The 15,797-nt window shown below is 41.9% G+C and overlaps 1 protein-coding gene across 1 annotated transcript in view; it reads right to left on the bottom strand.

The window, feature by feature from the left end:
- The window catches only part of PRPF38B (pre-mRNA processing factor 38B), a 582,581-nt gene that overhangs the window by 467,208 nt on the left and 99,576 nt on the right, over window positions 1-15,797 (bottom strand). Inside the window, exon 2 of the mRNA XM_044086066.1 lies at window positions 4,462-4,530. Coding sequence (XP_043942001.1) covers window positions 4,462-4,530 — 69 coding nt within the window. The remainder of the gene's footprint in view (window positions 1-4,461; window positions 4,531-15,797) is intronic.

The raw sequence follows: 15,797 nt of genomic DNA, 5'->3' as shown, positions 1-15,797 counted from the left end.
AACTTTCACATACGAACTTAGGAAGGAAAGATCGAGAACTGGTCTCCAAGACGACTCTTTTGTACCAGAAACCTTCAAAAATAGAAACCTTGCCCCTTTGATTTAATGACACTAGTTCTAGTACTGCCAAGTAACTAAATGCTGAGGAAGTGGAAAAAACAAAATTATTTCGTTAGAAGGATGGGGAGGAACTTCCCTGAAAGAAAGCATTTGTTGTTGTGTCTTTCGGCTTTTCCCCGTTATGGGTCGCCACAGCAGAACTCCGGTCCACTAATGATTGGCAGTAGATTTTTACATGCCTAGTTGCCGGCCCTGACGTACAACCTTCAATGAAGGTACGCTCATTCACGCATGTCTCCACATAGAAGACACTCTAGCTGAGAATCGAACAGGACAACGTCTAACTGTGAGGTGACAATGCTACCGCAGCACCACCACCGCAGTACTGGTGCCAAATGCATCCCTCTGGAACCACCTTTATCACCAGAGTCTGCAATAATATGTTGCCAAAGGGGAACGTACAAAGCTAGCTGCTGAGACACATTTTGAGCTAGAAGAAAAGCCCGTGTGTGTGGGGGAGGTGTTTGTCTCCAGCTTCAGAATGACTGTACCTTCTCATTTTTGGAAAGGTGATACGGGTTTAACTACCAAAGGCTATCCAACTAGGGAGGAGGAAAGATATGGATCCAGAAGCTCCTGAAGAATGGACCTAGCAGAACCTGTCCTGGCTCTACAAGAACCATCCAGTTTGTAAATCCTAGCAGTGCCCATGCTACCATCCCTCGATTACCCTGTTTGGTTCAAGAAGGAAGGGATTGCTTGTTTGTTTCTTACAAGTGAAACAGGATCTGCGAGATATGTTAAAGTGTGTGTGTACGTGTGTGTGGGGGGGGGGGGGGGGCTGGCACTGAAAAGTCTTGGAAACTGCACAAACTAAAATTTCCTTCTCTCTCAAATTATATGAGTGCATGTGCAGCAGATGGGCTAAATAAAACTTCTTTTACTAAGACGCAAATTCAAAATTCCAGACTTTACTTTACCAGAAAAAGGTTTGATTACGTACCCAGGCACACCTCCTCAAAAATGCAACAGATATTGCAGTGGCCCTATACACAGTAGCTACACAATGGAATAAAATCTTTCAGACATGTTTAGATATTTAAGAAATGTTAGAAACAAAATTCAGATGGGCACTACCTTCAAAGGGTAAGTGTCTTAACTAAATTCTACCAAACTGTCTGTACATAATCTTCCACATCTGGGTCTGACAGCTGAAAGAATTACATATCCCAAAGTGGAAAAACAATTTCTCATTTTAAATATATCCAATAATAGTCCTCTCCTTGTCTACAGGGGAAAGGCTGGAGAGCACCAACAGCCTATTCCAGTTAGTTAAGATGTGGAAATGGCTGCAGGGTCACACCCAAAGTGACAAAATAAATACTTGCCAGTTTGAGAAACTTTCTAAAGCCTATCTGCTTTCTGGGGACTGAAGGCTGCAAATCAAGATTGCTACAAGCAGCATTAAATACATCCTCTTGAGGCTGGCAAGAGGAGATTAGGTGTAGAATGTGGCATATATCTACTTATATTTGGTCCCATAAAAACACCTCATTTATCACGGCTATAGTTGGAGAAAAGAAAAAAAATCCTCCAAATGAGGTTGTGAGGACCAAGTTTCTTCTGAATGAGATTAGAAATTGAAAATTTACAGGAGAAGAAGCCCTATCCATGTCAATGTCAGAATCTGACAGGTCAGCCTCAGTAATGTTTCTGCTGACCTGACCACACCAGAACTGCCTAACAATTTCTTGACCAAAATTTCTAATAGGCATCTTCTGATGAGCAATGTTTGACCTTCTGTTTTTTTTCTTTACAGGTATCCCTGATGAACTACTCTGAGAAGGTACTTCAGCCACATCAGGTAGGTTTCTTTCCCCCCAGCCACACTGAAGCACCCAATAATGTGTCTCCGTGCCCTAGGAAACATGGTTCTCACATGCCTATTGGGACACTGAACTGAAGAGGACATGGCTGACCCCCACTTCATGGCAGCTGAAAGGATTACACCAGAAGAAGCCAGAAAGTTAAATGAGTGGTCTGAAGAATGACTGCTGGTCACTGTAGAGTCAACCCACTATTGTCTTAAGTGAAGACCGAGCCCACAGATTTGGCAAGAACTCTTTGACAAGTTGATTTTCTTTCTAGGAACTATGCCATGTTGTGACAGAGGAAGATGCTTCTCATGTGGCAAGAGCCTCTGCCCAGAGTCAGAGTATGTTGTCAAAGTGTCCACAAACAGCACACTTACAGTGTCCCATAAACATTAACGCATAAACGCCACACAATTCCTTTCAGAAACTTCTCCAGAGAAAATTCAGTCTGACTCAAAAAAAATTGCAGGTAAGGTGTCAAAGAGGCTACAAAAGCACTAAATAACCTGTAATCGTTCCTGCCCAAAAACAAAACACTTCTGAGCACTAAACATTCACATGGGATATTTACGTAAGCAGTACATTTTATCGCAAAAAATAGTCCCCAAATTAGCCAAAGCTATAAACAGTGGTCCCCGACAGGAAACTTCTAACAGAAATATACTGGGTTTCTTAAAGGGGCAATCCTGCTAAAAGGCTATATAAAAACAAACTGCTAAATACCCATACACATACGTACCAAAATTTCACTCTGGAAGAGTACAGAAAGGGGATTTATCTGCCAGAAAGAAACTGAATGCTGGCTACTGTGCTTGTGGAGCTTCTGATCGATTTTACCACCTTGTGAAGAAGTACTGATGTTTATTCAATCTGATTGCCAATTTTTTTTACTCCTCAGGGCTGACCAATCTATAGAAACAGTGAAGATGCTGGAGGGAGCTACAACTTTTGGAAGCTGTGCTATACCATAGGCAAGGCAAAACCCATATGACCTAAAGCATGCAGCAGTGGGAAATGTTGATCATCTTGGGATATGTGAATTACTGTAATAGCCTACAGTGCAGTACTGTGTGTTACACAGACCCGTTTAGTGCTAGAATGAAAAATAATTGAAATGATTGACCTTCTTGGCATGGCAGAACCACTATGGGTATTTGTGACTGCATACCAAAGTAGTGGTTAGGAAGCCTGCAGAACTGTTTTCCATATACAAGCTGATTTGTACAGCAAGCTTCAGTAGTCAGAGGGAGAGTCCAAGGCTATGCAGACATATACTTCAGTGTAGTGCGAGTTACTCCCCCAAAACATGTGTGGGCTGCCCTGAAATTTCCTGTTTTCAAAAAAATATTTAATTCCCAGGGATACAACTCCTCCCTCAAGCCTATATAGCCATATGAGATGATGACAATGTAGGTATGACTATCATGATGCCGTACAGGTGACTTTCCTGCACCTGACAGCCTCATGGCCATGCTGCTACACATGCATGTCAGAGGTCACTCCTTGCCAGCAAAACTATGTCTGACTAGTGTTACCACCTGCCCCACTTTGTGAGGGACAGTCCCTCTTTGGGCAGTTGTGTCCTGACAAAAAAATTGTAAAAATGGCAAATGTTCAAAGATTTTGGGACAAAATTATTTCCTATATTTTATGTAATAGTTGCACAAAACAGTTATTCTGTATCTAAAATACCTAAATGTTATAAGAAACAGAATAACCAACTAAACTGCTACAAGAATACGCTTTTATTTAGGCAAAAAAGTTTAAGTTCTAACCTTTGTACTGACCATGGGTATGTGTCAGCCTGTAAAATCTGATGTTTGTACCAAAAATGTCCCACTTTGGCCATTTGAAAAAGTGGCAACCCTATGTCTGACATACAAGTGTAGATGCTACACCAGCAAAGCCAGGTCAGACATGCAAGTATAGATGTTATGCCAGAGACAGTCATGCCAGAGACAGTCAAGCCAGACTCGGGTACCTCACCAAGTTTAAGCTATGCTCATAACAAGTAATTTATTTATTTATTTATTTCAGTTTGATTACCGGGGAGGTCCACTGGGCATTGGTAGCCCGTTTTCAGTGGAGGCCCGGGGAGAAAAGCTCCAAAACAAGGAATTACTACCGTTCAAATATTTTGTTTACAAAAAGTAATGAAATTCAATGAAAAAGTTATCAGTTTCTGTTCAATTGCTGAATCACATACAGTTTTCCCCTTTTATGAAAACAAAAGTGCCACCAGATGACAGAATCAGGAAGTAATCAGGCAGATGCTTAGCATACAGTACTTGTTATAGTCTACTTTTACCACGTGTACATTTATATCTTTATACTTACTAGAAGAAACTATTTTCCACCCATTACGCAATTAGAAGGGCAAATGAAGACATTTAAAACAAACTGTTGTATGTTTTTTAATGGGATTATTGTACTAAACCACAACTATTAAATTAGTATTACACACGCAACCATCAAATTAGTATTGCAAGAGAGAGAAAAAAATGAGAAAGCACGTACTTCTACTTACCCCTCCGCACATCCCAGTCTGCCCTGCGGTTTTTCTACTTCCTTTTTCCCAGGGTTCAATGTGTGAAACCTTTTAAAAGGAGAGAAAAAAAAAGTGTAAAAATTGTGATGAATAATGCAAAATGTTCTACTCCCAAGTGTGTGTGTGTGTGTGTGTGTGGGGGGGGGGGGGGGGGGTTAAAAAATAAAATCTTACTCCCCACAAATGTTGTTCAAAGGAATTACATGTTTCAAACGCTCACATAGCTGCCTATATGTACATCTAACTATAAGAAATGTTTAAAAGAAAAAAAATGTCCCAACGATATCCAGGTACCTCTGCACCAACTAATAAACAATCCAAAGGCAAAAAACAAGCAAAGGCAAGGCTCCAGGTTCTCGAAAATATTTAATAACAGCAAACACAAGTGCTTTAGGATGCTTCTTCAGGTGTATACCAGATTGAGCTAAAACACCATTCTTATACTACTTACATAGTCACATGATCAATTATTTTACATTTAAAGGTATAGCGAATTCTTCATAGAAACATAAGGAGCATAAATATATAAAACGTAAATATAAAAATATTTTTTAAAACATGTTCCATAAGAACATGGAGTTTCTACGTAATGGTTTTGTTTTTAGAATGGGTCTCCAAGGTACGGGGTCATTAAGACCATGTCCTACGTCTGCCCTTAATCTCACAATCCAATCAGCCTGTAATCCTTCCGTTCTACTTATAATATCACCTCCCCTTTGGTTCTCAAAACATCTCATCAAAAACCTAAAAATATGTTGGTCATTGGTTTCACTCACATTAATGCACTGGCTATTTCTTAATATGGTAAAAAAATGTTCTCTCACTCTGTCCTTTAGCTATCAGTTTTGCCAACATAAAATTTATTGCACACTTGACATACAGCCAAATAAACATGAGAGCCATCACATGTTGCACTTGTTTTGATCTTAAACACCTCCCCTGTGTCCGGGCTTCTAAAATCCTGACCATTTGCAATATACATACAAAAGTGACATTTCCCACAAGGTCTAGTCCCTCCTACACAGGCAGCATTAGCTCGATCTCTCATATTACAGAGCCTTCCTTTTAGGGATTTTTTTTTTATTTATACAGGTGAATTGAGGTTGCAAATCCAGAAACTTACTCACTTGCCTATCGGTGGTCAAAATATTCCAATGCTTATTAATAATATCCATATATTGTCCAATATTCCTTGAATAACTAAAATACATACTCAACTTGTTAGAGTTGTATGTGCTTCTTTCACTGAAAGTAGTGTTGGCTTCTACTGGTTCGAAAAATATGGTTTAGCTCTAGTATGTCTTAATTTAACCACATCTGCTATATTTTTCCGTACCAGGTGTTCATCATAATCCCTTTCCATAAGCTCTGCACCAACTATATCGACCATTCAAAATCCTCCTCCATTGCACTGAGCCTAGATGCTCTATATAACTGATTTTGTACTACATTTGTAAATATGTATCTTGGGTGCATACTCTCATTACTTAGTTTATTCGCATGGCATTCTTTCCTATACAACCTCGTATTCAATTCATTATTCTCTCCTTTAGATATAGTGACATCTAAAAAAAATTCACATCAGTACAGGAACAATTCAATGTAAATCTAAGGAACTGTGTAGAGCTATTAATAAACGCAACAAAATCCATCAACTGTTCTGGTGACCTATTCCATAAAAGGTACAGGTCATCCACAAACCTTCGAAAAAACAAAATATTCTGTTTGAAGGACCTCTAATTAAGCTCTCCATTTCCCATTCAGCCATCACAGCATTAGCATAGCTGTTGGCACATGATGTTCCCATGGCAACCCCGTTACACTGCCAGTAGATCTGATCTCTAAACATAAAAATATTGTTCTCCAAGACCAACCTTAGCAGGGTTTTAATTTGGTCTATTTTAAGTTCTGTAAAACTTTACCATATTAAGAAAAAGAGCGCATTTAATGCGCTGGCTAAACATGTGAGTGAAACCAATGACCAACATATTTTTAGGTTTTTGGTTTTGGGGAGATGTTTTGAGAACCAAAGGGGAGGCTATGCTAGAAGTAGAACGGAAGGGTTAGAGGCCGACTGGATTGTGAGATTAAGGGCAGATGTAGGACATGGCCTTAATGATCACATACCTTTGAGACCCATTCTAAAAACAAGACCAATGCGTAGATAACTCCGGAACAAGTTTTAAAAAATATTTTTATATGTACATCTTATATATTTTTTATGTATTTGCTATGTTCTCTATATGTGCTTCTATGGAGAATTCTCTATACCTTTAAATGGAAAATAACTGATAATGTGACTATGATTAAATTGGTATAAGAATGGTGTTTTAGCTCAATATGGTATACACCTGAAGCATTATGTGAAAGCGCTTGTTTGCTGTTACTAAATCTTTTAGAGAACCTGGAGCCTTGCCTTTGCTTGTTTTTTGCCTATAAGAAATGTTAGTTTACTATTCCACTGTTAAACTTTAATCAATCAACAAGAATTTGTGTCAGAACACCTAGAATTAATAAACTATAATGTTTAACAATTTTCGAGAATGTCTTACCACTCTGGCACAGACAGTAAGAACTACTATAATTTACAGAATAGGACTATTAACCAATTTGTGCATCTTATCTGTGCTTCAAAGAAGCATTAGCAAATAAACATTAAAAAATATTCCAGACCAGATATAAAATATTTAAATTCATTCCAAGTTTTCTGTTTTACTAGCTTCAATGCGGACACTTCTCTAACTTTCTATACATCTACCTACAGCAGTGCTCATACATCACAGACTGAAGTCTAGGGAAAGCAGTAAACAATGTTAAAATGTTTTGCTATACCAATCTAATAACGAAGATGCCATTCAATTCACAAAGGTGTACAGTGTCAATCTACTCAGATGCCAGCCTGGACGTGGGACAACTAACAGGATAACAGTGGCAGAGAGATGAGAGGAGACTCATACATACATAGAAATGTTTGAAAGCAAGGGCATTAAAGCCCTTCTAGCTTGCCAATATGCCAAAAAGTACAGTTGTGTACACTTCACCATAAATCTAGACGTTCGAGTGTATTCACTGTTGCAGTCATTACATTTAGGGTAATCTGCTGGCAGGTTGCCCTCAATTGGCCTGAATATCAAAGTAATGGGTCCTGCGTCGGATGCTGCCATCTCTTCTTCCATGACGTCAGGTAGTCAGGGGTATAAAGCAGGCAGCTGACACCATTTTCTTTAGTTTTTCTTGCCCCAGATGTCAGGTGCCCCCCCCCCCCAAATGGGAAGCAAAAATATACATATAAATATATAACTGTATATACATGCAATTGTAACAACATAGACTTTACCTTCATCTAAAAGCAAATACACCACAAAGGCTGTAGAATATAGTGAAGGAAAGAGAAGCTCCAGAATAAAGGGGGATGGCGGGTGGGTAACCCGGACTGCAACAGTGAACAGACTCGAACATCTATATTTATGGTAAGTGTACACAACTTTACTATGTTCTTCGTGTTTCACTGTTGCAGTCATTACATTTGGGTAGAATCCCAAAGCTATGGATGGGAGGCTGAACTAAATAGCATTAGGAGCGGCTATAAGGCCCTGCAGAACTGCAGTGGCAAAGCTTGCCCTGGACTTAGAGAAGAGACACAAATGATAATGCTTTGTAAAAGTATGAACAGAGCTCCAAGTAACAGCTTCTAGGATGTCTTTGGTTGGTACCCCTCTAAGGAAAGCTGCCGAGGTAGATGCAGCCCTGGTGGAATGCGACCAGATTCCCTTGGGCACTGGTTTACCATGATGCAAATAGCAGAAACGAATGCAGTGGCTTATCCACTTTGAAATAGTCTGCTTTGAAATGGCCTTTCCCTCTGATCCTGCAGCAAATGCCACCAGTAGCTGCTCAGACTTTCTTAGAGATTTGGTCCTGTTTAAGTAGAATCTTAGTTGTCTGTGTATATCCAAGGAATGCAGAATCTGCTCCCCCTTGTTCTGTGCATTTGGGTAAAAAGTTGGCAGGTGAATGGTTTGGTTAAGAGCCACACTGGATACCACCTTAGGCATCAAGGAAGGATTGGTCCTGACTAACACCCTGTCTGGGTAGAATATAATAAAAGGCTCCACAGCCATGAGGGCCTGTAGTTCTGAAACCCTTCTAGCTGAAGTGATTGCCAGAAGGAAAGCTGTTTTAAAAGATAAAAACTTTATATCTGCAGTAGCTGCTGGTTCAAAAGGAGGCAGGGTGAGCTTTTCCAGCACAAAATTGAGGTCCCATGCAGGAGTTGGTGATCTTCTGGGAGGCCTTACGTTTTTGGCCCCTCTAAGATACTGTTTTAGCAGAGGATGAGAAAAGATGGGAGGCTCTGTATTGCAATGAGCCGAAATGGCAGAGGCATGGATTTTAATTGAGGCTCTGTATTGCAATGAGCCGAAATGGCAGAGGCATGGATTTTAATTGATGAGAAAGATAGCTTTTGTCAAGCATCTCAGTTAAGTATTGTAATATCTGAGGAATATTTGGTTCTGCTGTAACAGTTCCTTGTGCTCGATTCCAAGCACAGAATCTCTTCCATTTACCAGCATAAGATTTTCTAGTACTAGGCCTTCTGGCTTCCAAAATGACATCCACAGTTTTACTGAGAGGTGTTGTTTGTAGAACTACATGATCAGCCATGCTGCCAGGTACAGTGCCTGGAGGCGATTGTGCAGGATGTGATTGTTTTGCTGGGACAGTAGTTGAGGTCTTTGAAGTAAGGTCCAAGCTGGGTATTGGGACAAGTTCCTTAGGATTGGGTACCAGTATTGGTGGGACCAGTCCGGGGCAATTAGTATCATCTTTGGTTTCTCTTGTCTGACGTTGGACCTTGGGAAGAAGAGGCAGAGGAGGAAAGGCGTAAACTGATAGGTTTTTCCAACTGAAGGACAGGGCGTCCACTTTCCATGCTTGTCTGTGATAAGTCCTTGTGCAGAATCTTTTCGATTGATAATTTTGAGGAGAGGCAAATAGATCTATGTCTGGGCTCCCCCATTTCTCTATTACCATGCTGAAGACTTGTGGATTTAGTTTCCACTCGTGAGGATCCATAAGGTTTCTGCTTAAATCGTCTGCCAAAGTATTTTGCTTTTCTGGCAGGAATTGAGCTTGAAGATGTATTTGGTAGGTCAAAGCAGTGTCCCACAGAGCCATGGCTAATCTGCAAAGGGGGTAAGAGTGTGTGCCCCCTTGCTTGTTTATATACCACATGACCATGGTGTTGTCCGTCTTTATCAGTAGTTGTCCTGGATGAAGTAAGTCCTTGAAGGCTGTTAGGGCATTTTTAACAGCTAGCATCTCTTTCTGGTTGATATGTAGATGCATTTGTTTTGGGGTCCATATGTCCTGAATGCATCTTCCTGCCACGTGGCCCCCCCAGGCATAATCTGATGCGTCTGTTGTTAAGGTTTGGCTGGCAGGGGGTAGAGTGAAGGCCCGTCCCATGTTCTGGTGACATGCCTTTGCCCACCATAGAAACTCCTGTTGTAGGCAGGGAATGAGAGGAATCATTGTTTCCAGACTGAGAATGTTGACTCCATAAACTTTTTATGTACTATTGAAATTTCCTCATATGCAGTCTTGCATATGGAATCAGTAGGATGCAGGATGCCATGAAGCCCAAAGCCTGCAGAATTCGTCTTGCAGATAACTGGGTTTGTGGTGCCATCAGTTTGAAGTAAGTAGTCAGTTGCCTTTGCTTGTCTGGCGTGAGGTAAGCCATCTGGGCAGTTGTATTCAAGCTTACACCCAGGAATGTTATCTTTTAAAAGGGTACCAGTTGTGATTTATTTTCGTTTATTGGGTACCCTAGGCATGTTAGAAGCCTTTTCACAAATGCCAGGTGTCGAAGAAGAATGTCCTGGTTCTCTGCTTGAATGAGACAGTCGTCCAAGTAAGGGTATATTTGTATACTTCTTTGTCTGCAAAATGCAATTACTGGTGCCAGCCACTTTGTAAAGACCCTGGACGCAGTAGATAAGCCAAACAGCAGTGCACAGAATTGGTAATGCAGTAAGCCAGCCTTGAATCTGAGGTATCTTCTGCACGATTGTCTTATTGGGAAATGCAGGTATGCCTCTTTTAGGTCTAATGTCTCCAGGCAAGCATTCTTGCCCAGCATGGGCAGAAGCTGCTGCAAAGTCAGCATTTTGAATTTTGGAATGTCCAGGTGTGTGTTCAAAATCGATAAATCCAGTATTGGCTGCCAGGCCTTGTCCTTTCTGGGTACCAAGAGCAGTCTTGAGTAAAAAACTTGCCCTTTTTCCTGTTCTGGTACTGGCTGAATGGCCCCCATATCCATGAGGGACGTAACTCGATTCTGTGCCTCTGCCCATTGATTTTTTTGGCAGATCTGGACAACCATTTGCCATTGGCAGAGTGTGGAAATGGAATCTGTATCCCTGTGATACTATGTTTAGCACCCACTTATCCTGGGTTATTAACTACCAATTTTGAGCAAAAAGTGCTAATTTTCCCTCTAAGGATGCTGCCAAAAGATAAGTGCTTAGTGTAGGCAGAGGGAAGTCATTGGGACTGTTTTCTGTAGGTTTGCGCTTTATCTCCTCCAGATTTGGAGGTAGAAGTGCCCCATTGATTTGACCTCTATGAATCTTGCGCCTATCTGGAATCCTTAGGGTGTCTTGCCCCTTTGAGCTCTGTCTGACACAGGAAAGGACCACTTTTTTGTAGGCCAGTGTGTACTGAATCTTGGTGGCTGCAATTGTAAGTCTTTAACAGTTTGCATAGACTTAGCTTTGTCTTCCAGTTTCTTTAAAACCTCTTCTGCCTTAATACCAAACAGAGAATCATGCTATAAAGGTGCATCTAGCAATTTAGCTTTAACATGATCAGGCAAATTTTGTTCTTTTAGCCAGGCATGCCCCCTAATCACAGATCCAGTAACTGCGACCCTGCAGGAGGCCTCTAAGGAATCAAAACCACATTGCAAAGTATGCTTTCCAACCTGTTCAGCTGCATGCAATAATTCTTGCAATTCTTTATTTTCTGCACATCATTTTCTGTTTCAGCAATTCCATAAAGTACAGTTTTGTACCTACCATAAATGTAGATGTCCGATAGGTATGCAACTGCAGTCCTGACATATGGGTTGTCCTGCCTCAGGCAACCCTTCGGTCGGCCGGATTCCAAAGTCTGGGTCCGGCGTCGGCTGATGTCGCCCTTTCCCCAACGTCAGAGCGCCTGGGGTATAAAAGCGTCAGCTGACGCCATCTTCTTCAGTGTTTCTTGCGCAGATGCCAGGTGCCCTCTAAGGAAGGCTAAATTTTGAAAATAGAGAAAAAATTCCAGACAAGTACAACAACATAAAAACAAATACACCATAAAAGATTACCTCAGGTAGCTAAAATGAGGGGTAGAAACCCAAAAGAATACCACAGAGGGGTAGGTGGGAGGGAAAAGCTGACTGCAGTTGCATACCTATTGGACATCTACATTTATGGTAGGTACAAAACTGTACTATGTGTCCTTCAAGGATGCAACTGTAGTCCTGACATATGGGTTGAATAACATAGCCAACCTGGGGGTGGTAGGCACCAAGACAAAGATGGTGTAGCTAAAATGCCCTGCAGGACTGCAGAAGATAACCCTGCTCTGTATCTGGAATATAAAGGCAGGTTGTAATGTTTGGAAAATGTATGCACGGAGCTCCATGTAGCAGCTTCTAAAATGTCCTTTGTTGCCACTCCTCTTAAGGCTGTGGAGGTGGCTGTAGCTCTGGTGGAATGTGGCCTGATGTCAGCTGGCACAGTTTTTCCATGAAAAGAGTAGCAGAATCGAATGCAATTTCCAATCCATTTAGAAATTGTCTGTTTGGAAATTGCTTTTCCCTGCAATCCAGCAGCGCAAGCTACAAAAAGCTGGTCAGATTTTCTGAAAGACTTTGTTCTGTCCAAGTAGTAGCGCAACTGTCTGTTTATGTCCAAGGTGTGCAGAAGTCTCTCTCCTTTATTTTGAGGATTGGGAAAGAAGGTAGGCAGGTGAATAGCTTGATTCAGGGACACCCTGGATACCACCTTTGGCATGAATGACGGATTGGTTCTCAAAGAAACTCTGTCCTGATGAAAAATGAGAATAGGTTGTATTGCCATAAGGGCCTGTAGCTCAGAGACTCTTCTTGCTGAGGTTACTGCCAGAAGGAAAGCTGTCTTCCAAGACAGAAATTTCAACTCTGAAGATGCTGCTGGTTCAAAGGGAGGAAGAGTTAATTTTTCCAGCATGAAGTTGAGGTCCCATGCAGGCACTGGTGGTTTCCTTGGAGGGTTGATGTTCTTTATACCTCTTAGAAACTGTCTTAGCAATGGGTGAGAAAATACAGGCGGATCAGTGTTATATTTGGCAGATATTGCTGAAGCATGTATTTTTATGGAAGAATATGAAAGGCCATTGTGGAGCATTTCAGCCAAATATTCTAGGATCTGTGGAATGCTCATCACTGATGGGTCTTGACCCTTTTTGCTGTCCCAGATAAGAAATCTCTTCCATTTTGCCGAGTATGTTTTTCTAGTGGAAGGTCTGCGCGCCTCCAGGACGATATCTTTTACCCTTTTGGAAAGATTATCCTGAGGAATAGTCATGGAATCTTCCAAGCTGTCAGCTTCAATGTTTTCAAGCTGGGGTGTAGTGTCCTGTAATTGTGCTGTCAGAAGAAGTGGCCTTTGAGGAAGGAGCCACGGATTGGTGTGTGTCAAGCTCCATAGCAGTGGGTACCAGTGTAGTCTTGGCCAGTCTGGAGCTATCAGAATGACTTTCGGTTGCTCTGTCTTGATCTTTAGCAACACCTTGGTCATCAAAGGAAGAGGTGGGAAGGCATATAGTGCTAGAGAGTTCCAACTGAAGGAGAGAGCATCCACCTTCCATGCTTGAGGATGGTATGTCCTTGTGCAAAACTTTTTCATATGGTGATTGAGGTGGGAGGCAAAAAGATCCATGTCCGGCCTTCCCCATACTGGAGTTATTTGTAAGAAAATGTCTGGATGCAACATCCATTCGTGTGGATCCATGATGTTTCTGCTTAGGCTGTCCGCCAGAACATTGTCCTTCCCTGGTACAAACTGGGATTGTAGCTCTATTTTCAATTGTAGGGAAATATCCCAGAGATGCATTGCCAGTCTGCAAAGAGGGTAGGAATGGGTACCTCCTTGCTTGTTTATGTACCACATAACTGTGGTATTGTCTGTCTTTATTAGTAGATGGCCCTGATGCATGAACTTTTCGAAGGCCTTGATTGCATGTATCACTGCCAGCATTTCTTTTTGGTTGATGTGCAGGTGCTTTTCTTTGTGTGTCCATTGTCCTTGAATGCATCTGCCCTCCATGTGCGCCCCCCATCCATGGTCTGAGGCGTCTGTTGTTATGGTTTGACTTGTATGAGGCTTGCTGAAAGGCAGACCTTTGTTTATCTGGCTTGCTTGAGCCCACCACAGGAATTCCTTTTGAAGGCATGGAATGAGTGGGATCAATGCTTCCAGGCTGTGGCTGTGTTGAGACCATAGACTTTTAGATACCATTGTAGTTTCCTCATATGCAGCCTTGCGTGTGGAATCAGAAGAATGCAAGATGCCATGAAACCCAGGGCCTGCAGGATTTTCCTTGCAGTCATCTGGGTGTGTGTTGCTAATTTTCTGAAGTATTCTGGTAATTGTTTTTGTTTTTCTTTTGTCAGAAACGCCATCTGGGTGTTTGTGTCCAGTGTGGCACCCAGGAAAGGTATTTGTTGGGATGGTACGAGACTTGATTTCTGAATATTGACTGTGTATCCCAAGGCCTGCAGTAGATGAATGACATAGTCCAAGTTTTTTAACAAGGCTTGTTGGCTGTCCGCTTGTATAAGGCAGTCGTCCAGGTAAGGGTATATGTGTATCCCCTGGAGTCTGCAATGTGCAATTACTGATGCCAGGCATTTTGTGAACACTCTGGGCGCAGTAGATAAGCCAAAGGGCAATGCTGAGAATTGATAATGCTCTGAGCCTGCAAGAAATCTGAGGTATCTTTTGCAACTTTGTCTGATTGGGACATGCAGGTATGCCTCCGGTCCAGAGTTACCAGCCAAGACCCCTTGCCCAGCATGGGAAGGAGTTGCTGTAAAGTCAGCATTTTGAATTTTGGCACAATAATGTAAGTATTCAGTGCGGACAAGTCCAGAATGGGTCTCCATTGGTTTTCTTTTCTTGGAACAAGGAACAGTCTTGAATAAAATCCTTGGCCTTGTTCTGCAGAAGGAACCTTCTCTATTGCTCTTATTTGAAGTAGGTTTGTTACTTGTTTGAGTGCCTCTGCCCTTTGATTTGGTGGCAGATTTGGCCTGCCATGTCTTGTTGGTAGTGCATGAAAATGGAATCTGTATCCTTTGTCTATTATGTCCAGTATCCATTTGTCCTTTGTAATATTGCGCCAATTTTGTGAGAATAAAGATAATTTTCCGCCCAAAGGTGCTTCTAATTGAGCCCCGGATGGCGGAGTCAAAGTCAAGTCATTGAGATTGTCCCTGTGGAGCAGTGGAAGGTCCTGCCCCACCTCTCTGGTTTGGAGGCTGGGATTGGCGTCCTCTGTAGGAGCCTCAAGTTTGCCCTCTACCTCTGCCACGTCTGTTTTTGCCTCTCTGAAATTTGTCTGTGTCTGGAAAGGCCCAATGCTTAGAAGGCCAATTCCTGCTGAATCTTGGAGGCTGTACCTGGAGGAAATCTTCAACTGTTTGCACTGATTTTGCCTTTTCCTCCATTTTCTTTAAAACCTCTTGTGCAGTAGCACGAAATAGCTTATGTTTCTCTAGTGGTGCGTCCAAAAGCTTAATTTTCACATGGTCTGGCAATGTTTATTCCTTTAACCAAGCATGTCTGCGTATGACCGCATCTGTCATTGCTGCTCTACATGAAGCTTCCAATGCATCATCCACACTGAAGGAAATGGCTGCTAACCTGCTGAGTATTATGAACCAATTCCTGTAACCCTTTTCTATCTAATGGTTCAGGGGAAGCCAATTTCTTTTGCAAGTCATCCAACATGTAATCCTGACACTGAATCATATGAAACTGACAATTTAATGCTCGCATAGAAAGGGTGGAAGATGTATATACTTTCTTGCCCCACCTTTCTAGAGCCCTACACTCTCTTTCCGAAGGAAGTGGATTCTTAGCAGTAGTGGAGGAAACCCCTTTAGGCCCCTGAGAAATAGTTTCAGGGTCAGCAGTATGGCCCTTATACAGAAATTGATGTGCGTCTGGGACCCTGTAGTACCCGTCTGGCTTGACAGGAGCAGTGGGGAGGGAGTCAGG

The sequence above is a fragment of the Protopterus annectens genome, chromosome 10.part0, assembly GCF_019279795.1.
Source record: "Protopterus annectens isolate FY-2018-M chromosome 10.part0, PAN1.0, whole genome shotgun sequence".
NCBI lineage: Eukaryota > Metazoa > Chordata > Ceratodontiformes > Protopteridae > Protopterus > Protopterus annectens.
The sequence above is the reverse complement of the archived record's forward strand: the minus strand, read 5'-3'. Positions and strand labels throughout refer to the sequence as shown.